The sequence below is a fragment of the Akanthomyces muscarius genome (genome assembly GCF_028009165.1).
Source record: "Akanthomyces muscarius strain Ve6 chromosome Unknown contig_16, whole genome shotgun sequence".
Lineage (NCBI taxonomy): Eukaryota > Fungi > Ascomycota > Sordariomycetes > Hypocreales > Cordycipitaceae > Akanthomyces > Akanthomyces muscarius.
Genome location: NW_026611617.1, coordinates 1,012,954 through 1,034,710, shown reverse-complemented (window position 1 = coordinate 1,034,710; position 21,757 = coordinate 1,012,954). Strand labels below are relative to the sequence as shown.

The 21,757-nt window shown below is 54.2% G+C and overlaps 8 protein-coding genes across 10 annotated transcripts; 5 read left to right on the top strand and 3 right to left on the bottom strand.

Annotated features, from left to right (window-relative positions):
• Positions 1-41: 41 nt before the first annotated feature.
• LMH87_008394 (uncharacterized protein) lies at positions 42-1,045 on the top strand (the record flags this gene model as incomplete). Its single annotated transcript, XM_056197879.1, has 4 exons — positions 42-47; positions 103-283; positions 969-978; positions 1,027-1,045. 4 exons carry the CDS (start codon positions 42-44, stop codon positions 1,043-1,045), a joined length of 216 nt encoding a protein of 71 aa, XP_056057495.1.
• A 930-nt stretch (positions 1,046-1,975) lies between these two features.
• Positions 1,976-4,764, top strand: LMH87_008393 (uncharacterized protein; the record flags this gene model as incomplete). Its single annotated transcript, XM_056197868.1, has 3 exons — positions 1,976-2,113; positions 2,178-2,552; positions 2,605-4,764. The coding sequence occupies 3 exons, from the start codon at positions 1,976-1,978 to the stop codon at positions 4,762-4,764; spliced, it is 2,673 nt and encodes an 890-aa protein (XP_056057494.1).
• Positions 4,765-5,812: 1,048 nt separating this feature from the next.
• On the top strand, positions 5,813-9,148 carry LMH87_008392 (uncharacterized protein; the record flags this gene model as incomplete). 3 transcript variants are annotated; one of them, XM_056197855.1, is made up of 2 exons in its annotated part: positions 5,813-8,071; positions 8,131-8,181. In XM_056197855.1, 2 exons carry the CDS (start codon positions 5,813-5,815, stop codon positions 8,179-8,181), a joined length of 2,310 nt encoding a protein of 769 aa, XP_056057493.1. The 3 variants fall into 3 exon arrangements, with proteins under 3 accessions (XP_056057493.1, XP_056057492.1, XP_056057491.1); XM_056197856.1 differs by having other exon boundaries at positions 5,813-9,148; XM_056197857.1 differs by having other exon boundaries at positions 6,575-9,148.
• Positions 9,149-9,963: 815 nt separating this feature from the next.
• Positions 9,964-11,307, top strand: LMH87_008391 (uncharacterized protein; the record flags this gene model as incomplete). The annotated part of the gene is made up of 4 exons (XM_056197842.1): positions 9,964-10,178; positions 10,662-11,009; positions 11,065-11,141; positions 11,210-11,307. 4 exons carry the CDS (start codon positions 9,964-9,966, stop codon positions 11,305-11,307), a joined length of 738 nt encoding a protein of 245 aa, XP_056057490.1.
• A 1,507-nt stretch (positions 11,308-12,814) lies between these two features.
• On the bottom strand, positions 12,815-13,758 carry LMH87_008390 (uncharacterized protein; the record flags this gene model as incomplete). The annotated part of the gene is made up of 3 exons (XM_056197830.1): positions 12,815-13,084; positions 13,167-13,452; positions 13,505-13,758. The coding sequence occupies 3 exons, from the start codon at positions 13,756-13,758 to the stop codon at positions 12,815-12,817; spliced, it is 810 nt and encodes a 269-aa protein (XP_056057489.1).
• An 888-nt stretch (positions 13,759-14,646) lies between these two features.
• LMH87_008389 (uncharacterized protein) lies at positions 14,647-16,128 on the top strand (the record flags this gene model as incomplete). The annotated part of the gene is made up of 3 exons (XM_056197818.1): positions 14,647-14,697; positions 14,758-15,858; positions 15,913-16,128. 3 exons carry the CDS (start codon positions 14,647-14,649, stop codon positions 16,126-16,128), a joined length of 1,368 nt encoding a protein of 455 aa, XP_056057488.1.
• A 170-nt stretch (positions 16,129-16,298) lies between these two features.
• LMH87_008388 (uncharacterized protein) lies at positions 16,299-18,047 on the bottom strand (the record flags this gene model as incomplete). The annotated part of the gene is made up of 1 exon (XM_056197807.1): positions 16,299-18,047. One exon carries the CDS (start codon positions 18,045-18,047, stop codon positions 16,299-16,301), a length of 1,749 nt encoding a protein of 582 aa, XP_056057487.1.
• An 848-nt stretch (positions 18,048-18,895) lies between these two features.
• Positions 18,896-20,311, bottom strand: LMH87_008387 (uncharacterized protein; the record flags this gene model as incomplete). Its single annotated transcript, XM_056197796.1, has 1 exon — positions 18,896-20,311. The coding sequence occupies one exon, from the start codon at positions 20,309-20,311 to the stop codon at positions 18,896-18,898; it is 1,416 nt and encodes a 471-aa protein (XP_056057486.1).
• Positions 20,312-21,757: the final 1,446 nt, after the last annotated feature.

Below are 21,757 nucleotides of genomic sequence, written 5' to 3'. Positions count from 1 at the left end.
GAGCGCTGCAAGCCTAGAAGCAGGTAGCCGGGTCACGCGAAATGCCTGTACGTAACACCTTGGATCGCTCACTAGGATAACTAACTGTGTCTGCGCGCCCAGCAGCGGGATTGCGGGAGTCTTTTTGCGGGGAATGAGGGATCCAGCGTGGAAAAAGTACCTCTACGACCCAAGCGGACGAGAATCGACGCAATTGAGTGTTTTGCAATTCGCATTACGACTTCCGAGCAGTTCGGTCGCCAGGAAACAGACTGCAGCACAAAGCGGGATCACACGGGTTCTCGTGTGTCGCGGACTTTACAGAAGATGGCGACCGCAATCTCACGGCCACCATCGAGGGCCAGCCCTTTTCGGATGTGGCGCAACAGAAGTGCCTCCCGTCCGCCCAGCCAAGACGCTAGCGCTGGTGTTGTGCTGCTCTTTGCTTTTTCGGACATTGGCCGCCTGCGTCCCCGACCAAGGCTAACAAACTGATGGATAATGAATTATGACTAGTTGTTCAGCTTGCTGCAGAGACAATGGCAACGGAAAGATGCAACGAGTTCCCCATGGACCGATTCGGCGGGGTTATCGACAGCGCACAGAACTTGTGCCAGTCTGCGACAGTGTCTCACCCCATCGTTCTACACCGCATTGTGCTATGGACTCTAAATGGACAAGAGCCGGCTACGGTGCTTCGTCTGGCGAGGGCTTTGACGAGAAAGGCCAACTTTGTTTCCCGTCACAGTATCCGTACCCCGTACTGCAAGACCAGCTGTGCAGACCTCCCCGAGCAAGACAAGCCAGTCCCACATGTCCAGGAACAGGGAACCTTATGGATCAAAGTTGGAGAAGCCTCTTCCCCCCACGCTAATCCGCAGATACCATCCTGTTATCACGAGCGTGACTGGAAATGGCCTAGCCGAGAAAACTCGTGGTTCATGATGAGAGACCACATAATGTTGCAGTAATGGCAACTCCATAGGCAGTGCTGACTCGGCATGTCTCTCCACCAGGGTGACCGGCACTGCGCTAACATGGTGCTAGCTACGAGATGACGAGCTGACAATGCAGGTTAGAGTGAGGCGGGGAGCTGTACGTGATGGATGGGCTACCAGCCGGTCGAGGCGATATTGCGCCAGTAGAGTCCACTGCAGTCCGATAACTCATCACACGAGTTAGAATTTATCACCTACAGTTTTGCGAAATCAATTGCCTGCTGAGGGGTTGGACCGCCTCCGAACTAGCAGTACCTTCAGGCCGGCCTGTCCTCGCCGACGAGAAACAACGCGGGCCAACGACCTGCATGGTTCCGCCAGATCCTCTCGCAAGCGTCTACCCCGCAGCACAATGCAATACCTGGTCTGTTATGAGTTTAATGGACCTGCCCTCGCACAATCTCGTAGCCTCGCTGGCACCCACAGTCGAGGCTTTGCCAGCCCTTGCAGTCTGCCAATTTTTTCTCGGGACGCTAGCTTACCCAATAAGGTAGGTCCCTACAAGATAGCGTTGCGCACTAATTTGCGCGGCGCCATTGATGGCTTGGGCCACGCCGCCAGCCAAAGGGGTCGGACAGCCCAGCGAAGAAGCATTGTTGGAGGGTGTCTTGGCACCACCACCAGCAGACCTCGTACTATGCACGCATGTAGCTTGGTGTTGCCCCCAAAAACACAATCTGTCGACCTGCCCAGACGGGATGCACATGCGCCTGCATGGCGCCGCGCCCGGTGGAGAGGTGCATGGGTCACCTTGCATCCTGACCTCCGGCCTTTGAGGTCCGCGTCGTTTGTTCGTGCTGGGGTTGGAGCAGCTGAGGGGGCATGGCCGGCACGCGATAATGCGCCAGAGCGTGACCTTGGGGAGTATATAGCTGACCGTGCGCCCGGTTGGGCTCACCACCGAGGCTGCTCCTACTCTCGTTCTCCCCAGATCGACTTGGCAACAAGTTCTCGCCTTTCTTTTTCTTTTCTGGTGACTTGCAGCAGCTGTCGCAATCATGGTCAGGACCTCTTCGCTCCTGACGCTCCTGGCGACCGCCGCCACGGCGGTTGTTGGCCAAGACACCGACTCCGACCCCAACAAGGCACAGCCCGCCATTCCCGGTGCTTTCATTATCGAGTTCCAAGATGGCCATGTACGTACTGCCGCAATTGGGATAGACAACGACTTGTGTAGAGAAATACTGACTGCGACCGCAGAACAACAAGGCCGCTCTTGATGCCGTCCAGCAGGACGCCACCGTCCGTGTCGACCTCAACTTTGAGCTGTTCCAGGGCGTTTCCATCCAGCTAAACGACGTCAACACCGCCGACGAAAAGGCAGAGAAGCTCGCCGCCCTGCCCGCCGTCAAGAACATCTGGCCCGTCAAGTTGGTGCCCCGCCCCAACCCTAATGTCGAGTGGGTGGCCACCGAAGGTCTGCAGGCGCTGGCCGACAAAGGCGACTCCGGCACCATTAGCGCGCGAGATGGCGCTGAGCCCATCAGCAGTGCCCAGCGCATGGGTCAAATTGACAAGATGCGTGCCAAGGGCTATAAGGGCCGCGGCATCAAGGTTGCTGTTGTCGACACTGGTGTAAGTCATCCATTGCCTGAGTATCCACGAACAGTCTAGCTCACACATCCAGATTGATTACAAGCACCCTGCTCTCGGCAGATGCTTTGGCGAGGGCTGTCTTGTCGGCTACGGCTACGATCTCGTCGGTGACCACTATGGCAGCGACGGCGACTACCACCCCGTGCCCGACAACGACCCCATGGACTGCGGCGGCCACGGCAGCCACGTCGCGGGCATCATTGCCGCCCAGCCCAACGAGTACAACTTTACCGGCACGGCACCCGACGTTACCCTCGGCGCCTACAAAGTCTTTGGCTGCTCCGGCAGCACCGGCACCGACGTGCTCATCTCGTCCTTTAACAAGGCCTACCAGGCTGGCTCCGACATCATCACTGCTTCTATTGGTGGCCCCTCTGGCTGGGTCGATGAGCCCTGGGCTCAGACGATTGCGCGTATAGTCGCCCGTGGCGTGCCTTGCACCATTGCCGCCGGCAACGAAGGCACTGACGGCCTCTTCTTCCCCAGCAGCGGCTCGACCGGCAAGGGCGCCGTGTCCATTTCTTCTTTTGACAACACCGATACCCCTGTGCTCGCCAACGTCAACTACTACGCCGTCGACGGCGGCGACAAGAAGCAGCTTCTCACCACCAGCTCCGCCAAGGATGCTTGGGATGGCGTGACGCTCGACGTCTGGGCCGGCAGCTACGACACCACCAAGCCCGACGACGGCTGCAAGGCTTACCCCGCCGACACGCCCGACCTGAGCGACAAGATTGTGCTCATTCACCGCGGCACCTGCGCTTTTGCCGACAAGGTCAACTTTGCCACGGCCAAGGGCGCCAAGTATGTCCTCATCTACAACAACCAACCCGATCCGCTGAGCATGCTGGTCGACGGCACACCGCTCGCTCTCGGCATCAGCCTCATCTCGTCGGAGGACGGCGCCACCATCATCGGCCTGCTCAAGGACGGCAAGAAGGTGACTGTGTCCATGAACAGCTCGGCCAAGTCGGGCAAGTCGCTCTCCATCAAGAAAAACACCGTCACGGGTGGTGCCCTCAGCAGCTTCACCACCTGGGGCCCCTCGTGGGAGCTCTTTGTCAAGCCCGACGTCGGCGCCCCCGGCGGCAACATCCTGTCCACCTACCCCACGGCCAAGGGCTCCTGGGCCGTGCTCTCCGGCACCTCGATGGCGACGCCGTTTGTCGCCGCCTCGGTCGCGCTGCTCCTTGAAGTCCGCGGCAAGAAGCTCTCGCCCGCCACCATTACCAACCTGCTCTCTGCCAACGCCAACCCGCAGCTGTTCAACGATAACACAAAGTTCCTCGATAAGCTGGCCCCCGTGCCGCAGCAGGGCGCTGGTCTGATCCAGGTGTACGACAGCGCGTTTGCGACGACGCTCCTGGAGCCGTCCAACCTCGCCTTCAACGACACGGCCAACTTTGTCAAGCAGCTCACATTCAAGGTCAGCAACACGGGCAAGGAGTCCGTCACCTACGACCTCGGCCAGGTCTCCGCCTACACCATGTACGCGCTCGGTGCCTCGGGCAGTCACGTGCAGCCTTTCCCCAACGAGGCCGTCGACAGCTACGCCAAGCTGAGCTTCAGCAAGGACAAGCTGACCATTCCTGCCGGTGGCTCCGAGTCGGTCGACATCAGCGCCACGCCGCCCGAGGGTGCCGACGCCAAGCGCCTGCCCGTGTGGTCAGGCTTCGTCACCATCAACGGCACCGACGGCACCTCGCTGTCGATGCCGTACCAGGGTGTATCCGGCTCGATGAAGGACCATGTCGTCGTGGACCCCAACGCCAGCTGGATCTCTTGGAGCGACGACAAGGAGCTCAAGGCCCTCCCCGTCAACCAGACCTTTACCCTCCCCGGCCCGGGCAAGGCCACGCCGCAGACGCGTCTGCCGCAGTTTGTCATCAACATGAGCCTCGGCTCCAAGAACATTACCGCCCACCTGCAGCCCATGACGACGTGCCCGCCCAAGGGTACCTTTGAGTACAAGGGCTACAAGACGATTGGCCAGCCGTTTGATTTCCCGATGCTTTTCAGCAGCCGCGGCGCGGTGACGGATCCATGGGACGGACAGCTCGACAATGGCGACTATGCGCCGCCGGGCAAGTACCGCATTGTGGTGCGTGCGCTGCGCGTGTTTGGTGACCCCAACAATGACAAGGACTGGGATACCACGATTGGTACCCGGTTTGTGATTAAATATGATTAGAGAGGCTGTGATGAGGATTGTATTTACGAGTGGGCGTAGCCCGATTACATTTTAAGTCATATATATTAAGATTTTCTCGCAACAGCAGAAGTGTGATGCGAATTTTCTTTTCAATTAGTTGCCCTATTTTCTATCAAGTACGACTTGTTTTAGTTGTCATCGAGGCATACGCTTATCAACTAGAGCAAGCTCTTTAACGTACCTTGACCTCTACTCCAGGCTATAAGGGACAGACCGTTACCCATCATCTTAGCCGTTGTACTTGTACCTACCCAGCCTTTCACAGACTTTCGCTAGACTGCCAAACTGTGATATGACATCTTTATCACTTTTTCGGCCGATTGTCATCTTTTGTGTAAATAGTCTCAGGCTGTTATCAATGTCTCGTGCTGCTGAAATGCCTGTCAGCCGTGGCGCAGGGTGGGACGCAGCCAGGCAGCAGGATTTCTGACCAACCGGAGCCGTTGCAGGGTTCAGCGGCTTCCTTTTGCGGGGGAGGAAGGAGATGGATTGGCGGCGGGGGGGTCAACATTCGTTCGCTGCAAACAGGCATCAGCATTTTCCATCTGTATGCGAGTCGGGCGGCTAGCTTTATTTTATTCTACCATCTTTAATCCATCTGTCATTGCTCCGATTTCCTTTTCCATATTTTCTTCTGTATAGCTGCGACTACTGCTGCCGCGACGACAGGAGCGCATCTGCCGCAGACGTGAGACGAGCCGACGGCACGATAAGAGGACGAATAATGGCACAATAGCCACACAGACTCCAGGCACCGAGTTTCGACTACGAGAATCGCCGTGATACCCGCTCTTGCGTAGAGTCTGTCGGTCGCTGGCTGCCTGCTGTGCGACTGCGGAATACGCCTGCCTGGCAAGACGAGCCCTCTGTCGCAAAGACCGACAAATACCAACGAGCCCTTCTATAAGGCACACATACGCATCGAATACACACTATCAATACACGCTACCGATTACATATAACCGAATATACATCACCAAATACATACCACCACTACCAATCATCCAACACGCACCACCCGACACACATGGAGGCGCTACTCCCCGCGGGCGGCTTCCAGCTGCCTTTTCAGCGCCGCCTTTCCCGCCTTTACAACGACACCAAAAAGTCGAGCGACTTTGTCCAGGCGCCCGTACCCCGCGAGAAGCAGCAGGACCCCGACGTCACCGGCCTGCACCGCAAGCTGCGCATCCAAAAGGACCGCCTCGTCAGCTGGGGTCTCGAGTGGTCCGACCCCGCCGCGCAGGCCGCCGAGATTGACGAGTCGCTGTCGCGCGCCGGCCTGAGCGAGGTTGTCGGCAGCATCATGTCCACCATCAAGGACATTCTCGCCGAGGCCGAGCAGCTCTGGCTTAGCGGCGGCGGCAGCGGCGGCAGTGCAGGCGGCGCGGACAAAAAGGAAAAGATGGTGCAGTGGGATCGCGCCCGCTTCGAGGACTTGGTGAATGACTTTACCGCGTCTGTCGATACGCTGTACGATCTCTCGAGGACGCGCGGCGCGGCGATGAGGAGAGTCTCCAAGGGTGGACTGCACAAGGGCCCCGGCGTTGAGGAATATAGAGCGTTCGAGTCGACGCGCATGAAGACGCCCCAGGTCATTGACCCCACGCAACTCACAGAGATTCTGCCCGCCAGAGATCTGCCTGCCAACGTGGCTTCGCAGCGCGCCGTCGTGCTCATGAGCAAGACGGCATATTCAGAGATGGCACAGGGCCGCACGCGTCAGCCGTGGGGTCCGCTGCTACTGGAGTTCGCCACGTTTGACCCCATCTACTCGACTACGGGCATCATGCCGCCCATGGCGCGTTTCGAGAAGCTGTCGGCCGGTCTGCAGCAAGACTCGCAGCGCGCTCCAGGGGCGTGGTCCGGTCTGCCGCGTTTGCTGGGCTACTTTGAGGACATGGAGAACTCGAGGTTTGGGCTGGTCTATCGCTTCCCGTCGCCCTTTGACTCGGCCATCATTGAGGGCTACAAGAAGAGCTCGTCGCACGAGATTTCGACGCTGCGCACGCTGCTTGCGTCCTCGACCATGGAGCCGCCGCTGGAAGCTAAATTTCGCCTCGCATACAACCTTGCTAATACAGTCTTTGACATGCACGCTCGCGGCGTGACGCACGGCAAGCTCACGGAAGATAATATCTCGTTCTGCAACAAAGCCAACACGGACGGCGAACCGCCCAATGCAGTTGTTGACGTGCGCCGGCCGCTCGTCTCGTCGTTTGACATCTTTTCGGAAGACAAAACTGAAGACACGCTGCATCACCCGCTGGACCCCCGCTATTTGCCTAAGTCGCCGCTGGCTAAGAATACAGATGAGCGGGTGCTGGAGCTGTATGCGCTGTCTATGATGCTACTTTCTATTGGTCTCTGGACCAGCATCGAGACACTGCCTGCTGATGCTAGCGGAGTCGCGTTTACATCCGCCATGGAACGACTCAAGGTCAAGTGTGGCGGCTTGTACACCAAGGCGGTGCATGCGTGCTGGGAGGCTGTCGACCTGGAGATTGCTGGCGAGGCCACGGGCGAGACGCTGCTGTCGCAGGTGCAGATGCGCGTCAGCCGGTTCCTCGAGACGTGCTGCATTCTCGATGGCGTCAGTGGCTTGGAGCAAAGGCTAAATACAGATACTCAAGAGGAGGCGCAGCGTGAGGCGCTTCGGCAGGCCGAGCCGAGTGATTTCAAAACCAAATCTCTTCATTCTCTATCGCAGGCGCAGACGTTCGTGGGCTCTGAGGGTATCATGGACCCTGTCAGCGAACATGTGCCGCAGCCGCAGCCGCAGTCTACAGCCAAGGAACCGAAGCTCAAGCTATACACGCAGGTGCCGCTGCCCACCGAGGCGGTCGAGAAGTGGAACACGATTCTCATGCCGCAAATTAACCAGGCTCTTCGCCACTTTTACCGCAAGCACCCTGAATCTGTGGAAATCTCGCTCGAATCCATCGGCCTCAGCCCGCAGCAGACGGAGCCCACGGTGCTCGTCGTCTGCTCGTCCGTCGGCAAGGTGCGCGCCATTCTCAAGAAGCGTGTCGGGGACCTCTTTGACGGATCTACGGGATTTGCCTTCAAAGTGTGCCGTGGTCACGTTGTCCGATCCCGCCACGTTACCGACTCGGTGCATCGCTCCATGGCCACGGACGACGACGAGGTCGAGGCCGTGAACCCCAAGTATCAAGAACGTCCGGGAAACGGTGCTAGCATTGGTGCCTGGATCGGGGATCGCCATCTGCCGCCTGTGAGCTTTGGTGGGCTGGTGACTGTTGACGGCAAGACGTACGGCATGACGGTGCATCACATGCTCGACGACCCGGACCGTGACTTTAGCGCCCAGGAGACTCGCCGCAGCGCAGCGATCCCAGCCACCTACAGCTCGTCGCAACTCGACAGCATGGATGAGGAAGAGGACGACGACGGCTACGAGCTATCGGACACGGAATCGGAACCGTACTCTGACACGGACATTACGAGTGAATACGGCGACGAGAGCGAAGAAGAGGAGGAGGAGGAGGAGGAGCCTGGCGACATTCCCGGCATTGAACCCGGCTGCGGCGACGGATATGTGGTCACGCAGCCGGCGCTAGACGATGTCGAGGAGGGCTTTTACCCATGCCCCGAGACGGAGGACGAAGACCACCTCGACACGTTTAGCCTCGGCCCCGTGTATGCGTCGAGCGGCATACGGCGCCGGCGCGACAATGGCCTCGTGCACGAAGTCGACTGGGCGCTGTTTGAGTTTGGGCACGACCGCCTGCCGGCGGACAACCAGATGCTCACGGCCGCCGCCAGGCCGCTGCAGCCAACTGTGCTCGCGCCGTCCTCAGCCCTTCCCGGCAAGGAGGTGCAGTGCGTGGCGCGCACGAGCGGCCTGCAAAAGGGGCGCATCCTACCCGCGCTTTGTAGCGTCAAGATATACGGACGTGTCTCCCCGAGCCACACGTACCAGGTCGCGAGTCCGGATGACGCAGCGGCGAAGCACGCCATGGGAATTCCCGGCGACAGCGGCGCGTGGATCACGGGCGCGCACGACGGGACGCTCTGCGGACACGTTCTGGCGTGGAGCCAGCGGAAGAGGGTCGCGTATATCTGCCCTATGGATGTGCTGATGTTGGACATTGCGCAGACGCTGAATGCTACAGAGGTGAAGCTACCGGGTGGGGAGCCAGTGGTGGTGCTGGAGGACGAAGCCGATAGCTGTGCGTGGAATGGTGTGGATGAGGGGGCAGAAGAAGAGGAGGAGGCGCCGGCCCTGGTGCAGGAAGTGGCGAGGGTATCGCCGGTGATGGACATGGGGAGGCTAACGAGGGGTTTGGCGGAGTTGAATATGGGCGTGGCTGTGAAGCAGGGGATCGATGTGAGTAGTTGACAGTTCAGGATGATGTGGGATTGAGTGAGTGTCCTGCCGGGTTGTTTGTAGTGTGTATTCAGCGAGGGGGTTGATGATTTGGCTATTTGCAGGAAGGATACCCCGCGTGTATTTTATGTTTAATTTTGAGCGAGTCGTTTTGAAAATCAAATTGCATCGAAGATCCGCTCTTCTTTTGCATCGACAAGTAGTTGCGCCTGGAAAAGATTGGCCTCGACCGTTCCCTTGAACGACTACAATTGAGTAGTCGAGGCTGCGTTGGCGGGTGCCTGCTCGCGCGGTCTTGCCTCTTGGCCGTTTGGAACGCGCGACGCGGCACTCTGGCTCGTGCATCATGGGCCAGACTTTGAATTCTATTCACGCTTGCCACGTCAATATTGTTCCAAGGCTGGTGCACCACGTTGATCGGGCACTGAGGCGTAGTCCTTCTGTATCCACCTGTCCACCACCACCACCACCACCACCACCACCACCACCACCACACTCCTCCTCCCCCTCCTCCTCCTCCTCCTCCTTCTCTGTCTTTCTTTCTTCCCCAGCCATAGCCGACTACTGCACCCTGCTGCCAAGGTGCGCATTCACGGAATAGTGTTGTCTATAAAAGAAAGCACTCGCCTTCCCATAATATTACCACGTAGCATCGACTACCTCTCTACCTGACTTTGATCACGCCTATTGCAAGATTACGAGCTGACCTTGCCAGTTGTAGTACTGCCCTTTTGGTGCATCCCACTCGTGTCCACTGCTTGAAGTAGCAGCGACTTGTTCCGCCCAGGCCCTGTGAACCTTGGACTCAACCGTTCATCCGAGAAGTAATGTCTGACGCATTTCGACCGCCAGCGGGCCTCGAAGGTGATGCGACAAGCGAGCAAGCGCCTCTTGATTCTCAGAGTTATTGGCCAAATCAGGACGATTTCCCCGGCGAGTACTGGTCCAACGACCAAAATTTCGATCGATCCCATGCGGGAAACAACCACTCGGAATCCGAAGCAACAGGACAAGATTTGCCCCGCCAATTACCAAGTTCAATGTGAGTGACCCTGTAAATGAATTAACTATGCTAGGGTCCAGGTCAAGGCGGTGTTACACGATAACGAACGATACTGTGTGCTGCCCATAGGCAACCGACAGCACACCATAGGAGATGGCCGAGCACCCTGAACCGGAGTCAGACTCGAGCCCACTGCCCCAGAACATTTAGTGTTCAGAAGAATACAAGGATCGCACCGCCGATCGCGTTTAGTCCTGTGGACTATCGTACGGAGTACGAATGAGCTGAAAAGATATCACACTGCGCAATGCAGCAAGAGCAAAAAAAACAGATGGGGCAGTCAGGTAGGTCAGTGGTTATTTCTACGCGTCGAGAAATGAATCACTTGTAGCTCTCGCCTAGGAAAGGCGATGTTCTCCTACCTTGCTCGGCGGATTTCCGCTTAGGTCAACGCGATGGCTCACGAGACCTGCTGCATTGCTTACCGTAAACCCTTCAAACCACTAATAATGACAATATCAGTATCAACGGCGCTCATAGCTTTGATTATACTTTCCCAAGTGAATCTGCCGTAGAAGGTGGCCCAGCCTCAATGGACGCGGGTTTCCACGCGGCGTTTGGCATTCCTGATGGGCCAACTATTGATACTGCATATCTACCAGCCGTTCCTGGAGAGAACTCCAGCGCAATGGTTCCATCAGAGAAGTTTGGACGTCTTCCGGCCAATGAGTTGTACTCGCGAGGACGACTTGGCGACATGCCGTTCCAGGTTGACCATACCACGGGCGTGGCTCCTCCTGCTTTGCTTGATATGTCAGTCTATATGTACTCTCCTGCAATAGAACCCGACTACTCTGCGAAAATAACCCGGTAGGGGCTTCTACCATGCCTTGAAGACAAACGCAGTCTGCTAATATGTATATAGAGGTGAGGTGCTCAAGTGGATTGACGCAAACGTCTCTTTGTGGGAGCACCCCGACCTCGGCTTCCAGTGCAGAATTTGTAAGACAACCTGTTCCCGAAAAGACGCCCTTAAGCGCCATTGTCTTGCCACCAAGCCATGCAAAAAGGTGTGGGCGAACTTGGATATAGCTGCACAGAAGGCATTCGACCCATCTGGCTGGACGGGTTGACGCGCTGGGATGACGAGAGAATGCTGCTGGGGTAGCGCCGCGTAGATGGTCTCGCATAAGAAAAAAAAACGGCGATTCGAGCGTAGGGCTCTAGGAGGATGTTACGTCTAAATGCGATGGTGGCTTGGCCCTTTGGGGAAGCCTTTTTGGACTGGTGGTGGTGCTGTGTACTCCAGACCAAGCATGGGTGCGGGGGTAGCGGTCGCGCAGCACCGGGATGGTCCACGATTAGGAGGGTTATGGTGGCGGTCATGGTGGGCTTTGGTGGTCAGTCTCGGCTGAGTACTAATTTTGCACTGGCCGCTTAGGGTTTTTTTTAGTCAGTAAAAGTTTGGTTATTGGAATACTCTCGCGCAATGGTACGAAGAAAGAAAGACAGAGGTGAAGTGCCGAGTACAAATGAATGAGGGCCCGCCTGCTTTTTGACTAGTTAGAGGCAGCCCAAGACATCGCGTATCAAAGACTTGCTACGGACGTACTTGCCGCTCCGCCCATTTTTAACAGGTAACAAGACTTCTATTAATACAGCTCTCGAGATTTCCAGTGGCGACAACATAATAAGTGACATGAGCCCAAAGTGCCCGCCTCCGAGCCGACAGCTGTTTAGTGCTGGCCAACGTCGCCGACCCCTAGGCCCTCCACATGATGCCTGACGCCAGGCTGTTATCATGCGAGGAGACGACTTTGCTGGGCAAAATGATCAATGGCATCTCCTGTACTTGCCGAAATCATTTTTCAGGCCCGCTTGCAGTCTATAAGGACTCTTCAGAATTCAGTTTCGTTGTGCCAACCCGTGGACTTCAATTCATGGGCTGCGACACTTTTCTTTCTCAACACAGTTATTTCATGCAAGCCCCGCGGGAGAACGTCTTTGGCCAGACCAACGGGTTGGCAAGTACACGATTTCTTTCTCTCGCTTGGCCGCCGAGAAACCGTTGCGTTTGATGATAATTTTTCAGCTGATTTGTCCGACTTTCTCAACTCACCAACTCGCCGAATCGAAGCCTTGGTCCGATCTTTAGTGTATCCGTGACCCTTCGCATATATCCCCTCATCGCCCTATAGTAACAATTACATGACAATGGATCGAAGAAAAATAACGTTGAACTAGACGAAGGGAGTGACAGTATAACCAAACAGAAAAGAAAATGCCGACAACTACCGCTCATCCGCCGAGCGTCGGCATCCTGCACGAACGACTTAGGCTCGACGTTGACGGAACTGCAATGGACCTCACCCTTCACCGCCTGCGACGCGCCCGGGGGCAGACATGGTACAAGGACCTCTCAGGGTCAATATCGAATTCTTGGTCAAGATTGCGGAGCAAGTACTGCGATATATCAACGTCCGCGACTTTCACCTCATCGGGCATTCCACGGGTGGGCTAACGGCGCTGGAGCTCGCGGCCGCGCATCCGGACAGGGTCCGCAGCTTTGTCAACATTAAAGGCAATACTACACTGGAAAAATGAGCTATAGCCACTAAGTACTATATATAGTAGAATTGTTACGCGCACGACCTCCTAATTAATGTCGCCTAAGGCTACTGTTTATCGGAAACGTTTGTCACCATACTTGTCCCTTCCTCACGTGTCATGATACGCGTCTGCTGCTGAATATCTCGGCTGAGAAACCCAACAGTGAGGTATGTAATGGTGATGATAAGCTCTGGCACAACTTCAAGGACCGTCATGGCTGCAAGAGACCGGATAAAGGCTGAGGAAGGTCTGTTCACTCTCAGCAGTAAAAACGCCATGCCGTATGCAAGACGCAAGGCAATGAATGGAAGGACAATCAAAGCGCCATAAAGAAGCTAGAGAAGTCTGGTCAGCACAGCTATACGATATTTGCCCGCGGACTGCTCCATATCCAAGCCTCCTCTGCCAGCAACTCACAATCATTCCAGGCCTGGTTTGGGGACCTTTCCGGGAGCTCCGCAGATTCTTGACGCGTCGAAAGGTCAAAATGGCCCATATAACCAAAAGAGCAAAAGCCAAAGCTGATATCCCAGCGCCAGCCTTCAATAGGGACAGCATGGTATCAAACGAGCCATCTGCTCCGGACTCGAGCTTTACTACGGCGACAATAGTCAAGACCATACCAAGCGCAACGATGCCATGATAGTTGATATCCAAAGTGAGCTCCAACAGACGATTCGCGTCCGGGATACAAGTGTGTACCCTAATTCGACTGTGAGTTCAGTAATCCAGCGGCAGTGGAATATAGTACGTACACCTCGTGGAGTATGCCAGCGCAAGCTAGCATCAAGGGAGACAGGCCAATACTGTTGACAACAGTCGAGGTCAACTGGTTATCCGAGGTGTGAAGACTGATGCCACCAGACGCAATTCGCAGTACACAGAAAACCTGTACGTAGAACCACGCCAAGAAGCCTCGTCTTCCATGCTTCCACAAGCAGTAGGTAGCACCTGGCGCTAATATCATGTAAATGACAAGCTTGGCGATGGATAGAGAGTCGAGAGCCATGATGAAGATGAGGCAGCGTTGATTTCCTTATGATTCTATGCCTCAGGAGAATGTGAAGCGGGGTGGCGTGGTATAAATACTTGGTGAGGACGGTCACGGTCTAAGAAATGACAGTCACTGACCAAAGCGTACGCTTGGGAGCCATGTTTTGCTGATGCGGGACTGGCACTTTCCCATGGCGTGCGTTATTATGCCCTTGTCTGGGGGCTTGATTGGGCCAAGATCAACGATTATGGTGCTGCCAGACGCCACTGTGGAATGCGCGCACCATGCTGCGAGGCAATCATTGGCAAGGCTGCTAGTAATAGGTACGGGTACGCGGCTTCATGGAACTCGGCACTTTGCTTACGCAGTACTCGAAGCGAACCACGGCATTAAATCACCCGGCCACTGGGCGCCTTGCCTAGATTAGTTGTGCTCAGCCCTGGCCTCGACGCCAATCCTCGTGCTCCGCCTCGCACCTAGGTAGCCGTTGCGTTGTGAATCAACGTGTTTGCCAACATGCGTACCACTTCGGGAAGCATTTAGCGACTCTTTCGGCTCTTCCAAGCCACCAAGCCCGATGCAGTAGTCGTCAAATGCCGCCTAACTCAATCAAGTAGTGGTGACTTGGCGCTAAACAGCTAGTAAGCTTGCTGCGAGGCGTTGATACTGGGTGCCCATGCACGCTAAGAGTGCGCCAGTCTTACAGGCAGATTTCGTGACCCAGTAATAAGCTCTAATCACCAGTCTAACAATGGCACGCCGGCTCAACGACAAATTCGTAGGAGCCGGGGATATAAAGCATGATAATATGAACTCACGTCTTCTTCTTCAACCACAAGTTTATCACCATTGTCTTTTTGCCTTGCGCAGATTCCTCGAATTCCTTTTTCATTGGCTCCCAATATGTTACTCAAACTCGTACCATCAGGTACTTTGTGCCTGGCTTTCGCCGCTGTAAGTCACAACAACATCGTCAAATGGCTTGCCCCTCACTAATACACACCGTTGGTAAAGTTGGCGTGTGGCTTGAACAGCTCGGTCTACGATCCACTAAGCCACCCCATGTTCCAACTCTCTCCAGATGAGGAAACGGCCTTTTTCTTGGAGAGTGTCCTCTCCTTTGTCGCGGGCGCTGGCGCTAGCACCGCAGAGGTCCTGCGAGTCGCCACACAGATTGTGCCGGGCAGCGAGGAGAGTGTGCACGATGCTTTCTATGCCATGGCGCAGTCCATCCACGCGTTGGCAGAAAGCACTGATCCCCGAGTTGATCCTGCCGGAGCCCGCGAAAACTACTTTCACGCATCGTCGTATTACCGCGCCGCAGCCACCTTTCTCGTCGGTGACCAGGAAGATCCACGCCTGATTAGCCTGTGGGACAAGCAGATTGCCGACTTTGACAAGGCTGCCCATCTCTTGAAGCCTCCGGCGGAGCCATTCAACGTCAAGGCCAAAAACTCAAGCATTGGTGCCTACCGTGTTCCGGGATATTTTTTCAGAGCCAGCTCCAATGATTCGAAGAAGCTGCCCACAGTCCTTGTCACGACTGGATACGACGGCGATCAGCAGGGTGCCTATCACGCCTTGTGCACCCAGGTGCTCCTGCGGGGCATGAACTGCGTCGTCTACGAAGGGCCCGGACAGCCGTCGCCCCGTCGATACCAGAATCTAACCTTCATTCCGGACTGGTGGACTGCCACGTCGCCTGTAGTTGATCACATCGTGTCTCGTCCGGACGTGGATGCGAGCAAGATTATACTCCTTGGGTACTCGTTTGGTGGGACTCTGGCACCACTCGCGGCAGCCTACGAGCCGCGCATATCCGCAGTCGTTGCTATCGACGGACTGTCTTCTCTTCAGCAAGATTTGAAGGTCCAATTTGGATCTCTTACAGGACTTTTTGAGGCCGGCAAGGTTGACGAGTTCAACAAATACCTCCTCGATCTTTCCGGGAACAAATCGGAACCAATCAACAAACGTTACGTCATTCAGCAGGGTCTATACGCATTCAACACCAAGTCGCCATTTGACTGGTTCACACGTCTTGGGGCGATTTCCATCACACCTGCCATTGTGGAAAGAATGGGGCCTCGCCCCGTTTATATTGCGAATGGACAGGTACGTTTGGCGCGCAGCTGCCCACCTGGCTTGGATACTAAGAACGGCTCATAGGATGATACAAGGCTACTGAACCAGTCCAACATTGCATATGATCAATTCGTAAACGGACGACGAAATGGAAAGGCTCTCACGTACTTTCATGAGTTCCCGGTTCGTCTAGGCTCTGGCGAACACTGTTCGCTTGGTGCCGAAACTCAACTTTTCACATCTGTCGTTGGGTGGCTGAGCAAGGTTTGGGGCGGTTATAGATTCTCCGACAACCAGTGACAGCCATTACTTAAACTTAACTGAGGTAATCAAGCGAGCTTAGAGCCTATAATTGCAATTTCTGTATAGCCAAAACCTGCTATGGTAACAATTTGTACAATTTCTTAAGCTTCTTTGTGTATGGATGCTAGAACTGTGGGGGAAATGTAGCAGGACTTGCTGCGTTTAGCTTATACTGGTTCCCATGCGACCGGAACCCGCCTTCCACGATGTATCATCTCAGCTACAAAGCCATCGGGAGCGTCTGTAGAGTGAGGTTTGCCATACATCCGGTACGCTGCCAGGATACCCTGCAACCGGCTGTCCACTTCGGCCGCTGCTGGCCTAGGTCCCGACCAGGATGTCCAGTTGATTGGCACTATAGCATTCTGTGCGGCTGCATCTGAGCACAACGCTTTGAATTGAATCCATATGCAATTGCCATCGTTTGTGCCGCGCAGTCCACTAAGGATCAGGCGCGATGGTGCGAAGGGATCGCTCCACCAGCTTAGCGACATCTGGTCCAGCATCATCATAGTTTCAATCACCGAGCCACGTAACCAATTAGTCAATCCATCCCTGTCATTAGCCTGTCTTTGCAGGATGTTCATAGCTCGCTTTTTGTACTTGGCAGCGCACAGGGCGAAGCCGAGAGAGCAGATTGCCGCATTGACCAGTTTGTCCAAATATACAACAGGTCGGCCCTCCTCCCCGGCGGTCACAACCTCTTCGGCAAGTTGCAGCATATCTTCCACAACGGCGGGGTATGCTTCGAAGAGCCGCTCCGAGGGGCCCACAATCTTGGTATGAAACATTAGAATTGCGAGACGGAAGCCAATCTTGATCTGCTTGAGCTCCAATACGCCATCCTCATCGTAGACACAGAGCAGCCGGTGCAGAGACTCCCAGTGAAAAGAAAACATTGCGAATTGACGGTCAACCTCATCTGTTAGAGAACAACTTGGTTCAATGCAAGCACCCCGAGCAAGATTCCGCATGATCCGAGTCACGACATTCTGCAAGAGAAGCCTCACAGCTTCCATCGCATGCTTAGGCTCCTCGAATGGGCCCTTGACACACTCTGTTTCGATTGTAATGCATTTTTCCCTGGCTTTCGAACGTTCAAATTGAAAGTTTACGTCTGGTGCCCAGAGTTTGAAGCCGTGTTGCCTTCCGAGCTGCGCCAATATATGCTGATATGTGGCTCTCTCGTCGCAAAGACCAGCCAGGTTGCTTTCCGTGCATTTGGTGGCGATTTTCAAGCCGCTTTCGATGCTTGCTTCCGCCTGGTCGAGGTCGCAGCGCAGAAGGCTGTAAGCTGACACAAGGATGCACGATATGAGGACTAGTGCGGGTGGCCAATCCTGAGACGACCGTAATAATGTAATAGCCTTGTTGCACTGCGTCAGAGCAAATGCATTCAAAGTCTCGGCATCATCACTGTACAATAACTCGTGCGTGGAAGCAATCGCAGCGACGAGATGGCGAAAGGCCGCATGGCAGCTCGCTAGACGAGGCACCACAACATTCCAAAAAGAGAAGTTTTGCTCGGTGGTGATTATTTTGCGCAGAGACACGTGGTTGAAGAACTCGAGACTTCGCGCTTCCATTATCGTGCGGTCTGGATCCAGGAGCGGTACAGGGTCAAGAGTGAGGCACCAGGATTGTTGGGTACCGAGTGTAGGATGGTTGGAGTCAATTTCATCGCCGGCAACCACCGTCGCATATGGAACGGAAGAAAGCAGTCCCCGCGAATTATCTGTACCGTTTTTCTGAGCAGATTTTCGTCCGTTCACTGTGCCATCTTTGCCGCCACCCTTTCGCTTCCCTGGGCGGCTGGTACGCTGGGCTTGCGAGAAGACCTGGATTCGCTCACGGTTGTCGGAATGAGAAAGCGATTTGGATTCGGCGGTCTCGTTGACCCAGAACAGTGAAGCCATAGACGTGTTGATTTGAAGGTAGATGTAAGCTACAGGATTAGTATTCGGTCACTGCGTAGCAGCGCTGCGTTAACCTACAGTGGGTCTGAAGTAATTCTGCTCGCGACAGCTTGAAGAGGGATACTAGTAATTACCTCTTACTGCTATCCAAACGTATAAAGTACTGCTAATAGTATTATGATGTGATTCGGAGCTTTTCTTGATTAATAACAATATTTTCCTATTTCTTTCTGGCGAGGTAACAAAACGCTAGCGCCAGCAGAGTGGTTGAAGATGCCTGCGACGGTTTAATGCATTGCTTCCTACTGACAACTATAATTTGTCGTGGGCCAATAAAGCCCTTGTTCGGCATCCATATCTATGTAAACGTCAATAAACACAAAAAACTGTCATCTGCTGTGCCAGCAGGTCTTCGGAGAGCGTCTCTGAGAGCACCGCAGTTGTCGCTAGGTCCTGTACGGCTATAACTAGTTCAGCGTTGTCTTCCCGTGCTTCTCTCCGCCCAAGTCGCATCTCCCTCTCGTCAGACGGTAAAAAAGACCGCATTGCGTCAACATGCTGCTTGAACTCGGCCGCCACAAAGTTGTCGTTGTCATTCAGTTGCGCAAGATACTGCGCCGCTGTTTCAGAAGATATTCTGTCCGGTTGACTTTCGCTGTCATCAATAATACCGATTACAGCCTAGACAAGGACGGAAAATATGAGGTATATGTGTCTTGCACCTGGAAGAATGATTGCACAATGCGCGAACTCGATGAAGCCGACTTTGGAAGAAGCAAAAACTGGCCAATTCTTTTGTAATTCTCTTCTTATCCTTTCTTGGATTATGGTACTGCTAAAAGATTGTCTCATCTTGTAACTGCGCCGCTTTTGATGCCTGCCAGCCAATTCGCATCCTTTTTGCCTAGGGCGGCTAAATAGTTGATCAGCCCTATAGCCAGAGGCTCCAAAGAGATGCCAAACGCAAGGGGGTTGAGTGTGCTGTCAAGAACAGTCTTGCTCGTACACCCAGAAGCAACTTTGTTGTTGAACGAATCGTCTACAAACTGCACGGCATCAGGAAGCCCAAGCACAGCGGTAGTACCATGGCCACCATTTCCGTATTCGATAAATTTAATGGTGGCACCATCAGCACACCACGTGTCGCGGGTTTTGGCCGCGGGGGCGTATGGAACGAGCTCATCGGGTTTGGCATGGAACATGAGAAAAGGCACGGACGGCTTCTGTGCCTTGTCGACGCCCAGTGTATTGTCCTGCAAAACGGAGAGCAGTGTTGGGGCTGCGAGAATGTCCTTGCCAAGGCTCTGATACTTGGTGTCGAACAGAGACTGGAACGGGAAAGCAAGGAGATTCGGCACCATGCATTGTGTGTCGGCGATATGGAGCACCTTTTGAAGGGCCGGTGTGGCGAGTCCGTCCAGAAACGGCTTCAGCGTGGCTCCATAGGCGGACGGCTTTTGAAGACCTGCAAGGGCAATAGTCTCAAAACCACTCAAGAGCGTGCTGTCAATCGACTCAAAAATGTACGTCAAGTTAGCAGGAATCCCGCCGGCAGTCCAGCCCTTGACGGGCAGCTCGGGGGCATAACTCGGCTGCAGAGCCGCCGCCCAAGCGGTGGCAAGACCGCCGCCAGAGTAGCCAGCGCCAACGATGGACGGCTTGGTCGTCGAGAGACCCAGGGTGCTGCCAAAGTTGGATACGGCTCTCATGCTGTCCAAGACGCCCATGCCGGAGAGTCGGCCAGCGGTAAAGGCCGCGTCCGGGCCTTCATAGTCGGGCGACGAGACAATGTAGCCCTTGAGAATGTAGAGCTCAATAATTAGCTGCTCGATAGCATTCGTGGTAAAAATGGACGGCAAGATGCTGGACGCGAGGCGGTACGAATAGCTGGGGTTGCACTGCGTGGCCGAGCTGTCGTAGGCCGTGTTCCATGTGACGAACCGGTCCTTTTTGGCAAAGGCTGGCTTGAAGACGGTGGTGACGGTTGCAATGGCGGATCCGTCAACGGCGGTGGTGCGATACAGGATCTGGTACGTCTCGATGGGGTTGGGAATGAGTGAAAAGAAGGACGCCACGACTTTACGGGAGCGAAGGACGGCACCGGGACTGGCCGACTCGAAGCCGGCGGGTGGGATGTAGAAGGGGTCCTGACTAGGGGTCGGAATCAGGTTCCGAGGAGTGTCAATGGCCCGGCCATGGACCGAATGGAGAGAGGTGGCGAGGACAAGAATGGCGCGAGCCGCGGACCAGAGATTGATCTGCATTGTTGGCTCTGTGTGAGAAGTCTTCGTTGCAAGTACTGGACTACCTTGAAGACTTTTTCACAATTTGCGGCCGTCGTGTGGTTGATATATATAGATGACAGCCAAGCCTCAGCAGTAGCGTACCACATCCAACAAAACATGTGCCCGAGGTACAATCCATCGACGCGGAATATCATGCAAGGACGCGGACTCCGCGCCCGTCCCAGCTGCAAGACAACGAAGAAGTCGTGACGCCCTTAGATGCTTTCGGAGCGCACGCGCGCGGAGCCTGCGAGTACTCCCTCGGCCTCAAGGCTCGGGTAATTCCTGTTCAACTCCGTCGGGCTGGGGAACCCAAGAACACGTCAATCGACGCCGGTGGCATCTATTCCTCATACTGACTATTAGGGCTCCATCGTATACTATTGATGTCTTCTTTCTGCGCCAAGCAACTCAAAAAGGCGCACGTGCCTCTGGGGTAGAGATGACTCCATGTCGGACAGTGAGGGACCAGCCGCGGCGTAATCTGCGCCCCGGCAAGCGCAGACATTTGATAACTCGACATCGAACAGGGACCAGACTCACGGCACATCCACGCCCCTGCAAGTACACACATTTGATAACTCGACGTCGAACAGGGACTAGAGTCCTGGAGCAACCTCCGACAAGCGCAAACATTTGATAACTCGACGTCGAACAGGCACTAGCGTCGCGACGCAACCTACGCCTTGACAAGCGCAAAGATTGGCCAGAAGCACATGGGTGAGGACATACACTAGACGAATTACACAATGGTTCAGGTGCTCACATCCCCGCACTTTCTCCGCACTGTCACCGCATAAAGACTTTCCACTTAAAACTTTAAAGCGTTACGATCCATATATTGATTACGGTAACCCCGCATTGACGAAAAGTATCGTCCCCAGCCCTAGGCTCGTTTAGAGCTTCGAGGCCGATGGCCGACCCCCAAATTGTCGGCGCACAAGTACGTATGGCGACCAGAAGATGTCGCTCAATTAATCAGTACGGCGCCGCTTCGGCTGCGACTGGAACATGCGTGAACTCTCGGCTACATTGTGCTCGACATCGCTCAAGTCCTGTGGCTAATTATATAATATAGTGTGACTAACAATAGAGTTTAAGTTTATAAAATATTTAGAAGCTTAACAATTTATAAGAGAGAATTATTAGTTATTAATAATATATTATTATATTAATTATTCTTTATATTAATTTAGAAGATTTAAATAATAAATATTATAAGTTAATATAAAGAATAAATAACTTTTTATATTTAATATATATATATATATATATAGTTATTTATTTATTTATTTAAATAAATTATTATATTATCTTTTATCTTTTTAAGAGTATGTAAATATAAATATTAAATTATATAAATTAATTAATTAATAGAACCTTTAAAGAACTTATTTGTCCCTTTTAATTTATTATAATAAGTAA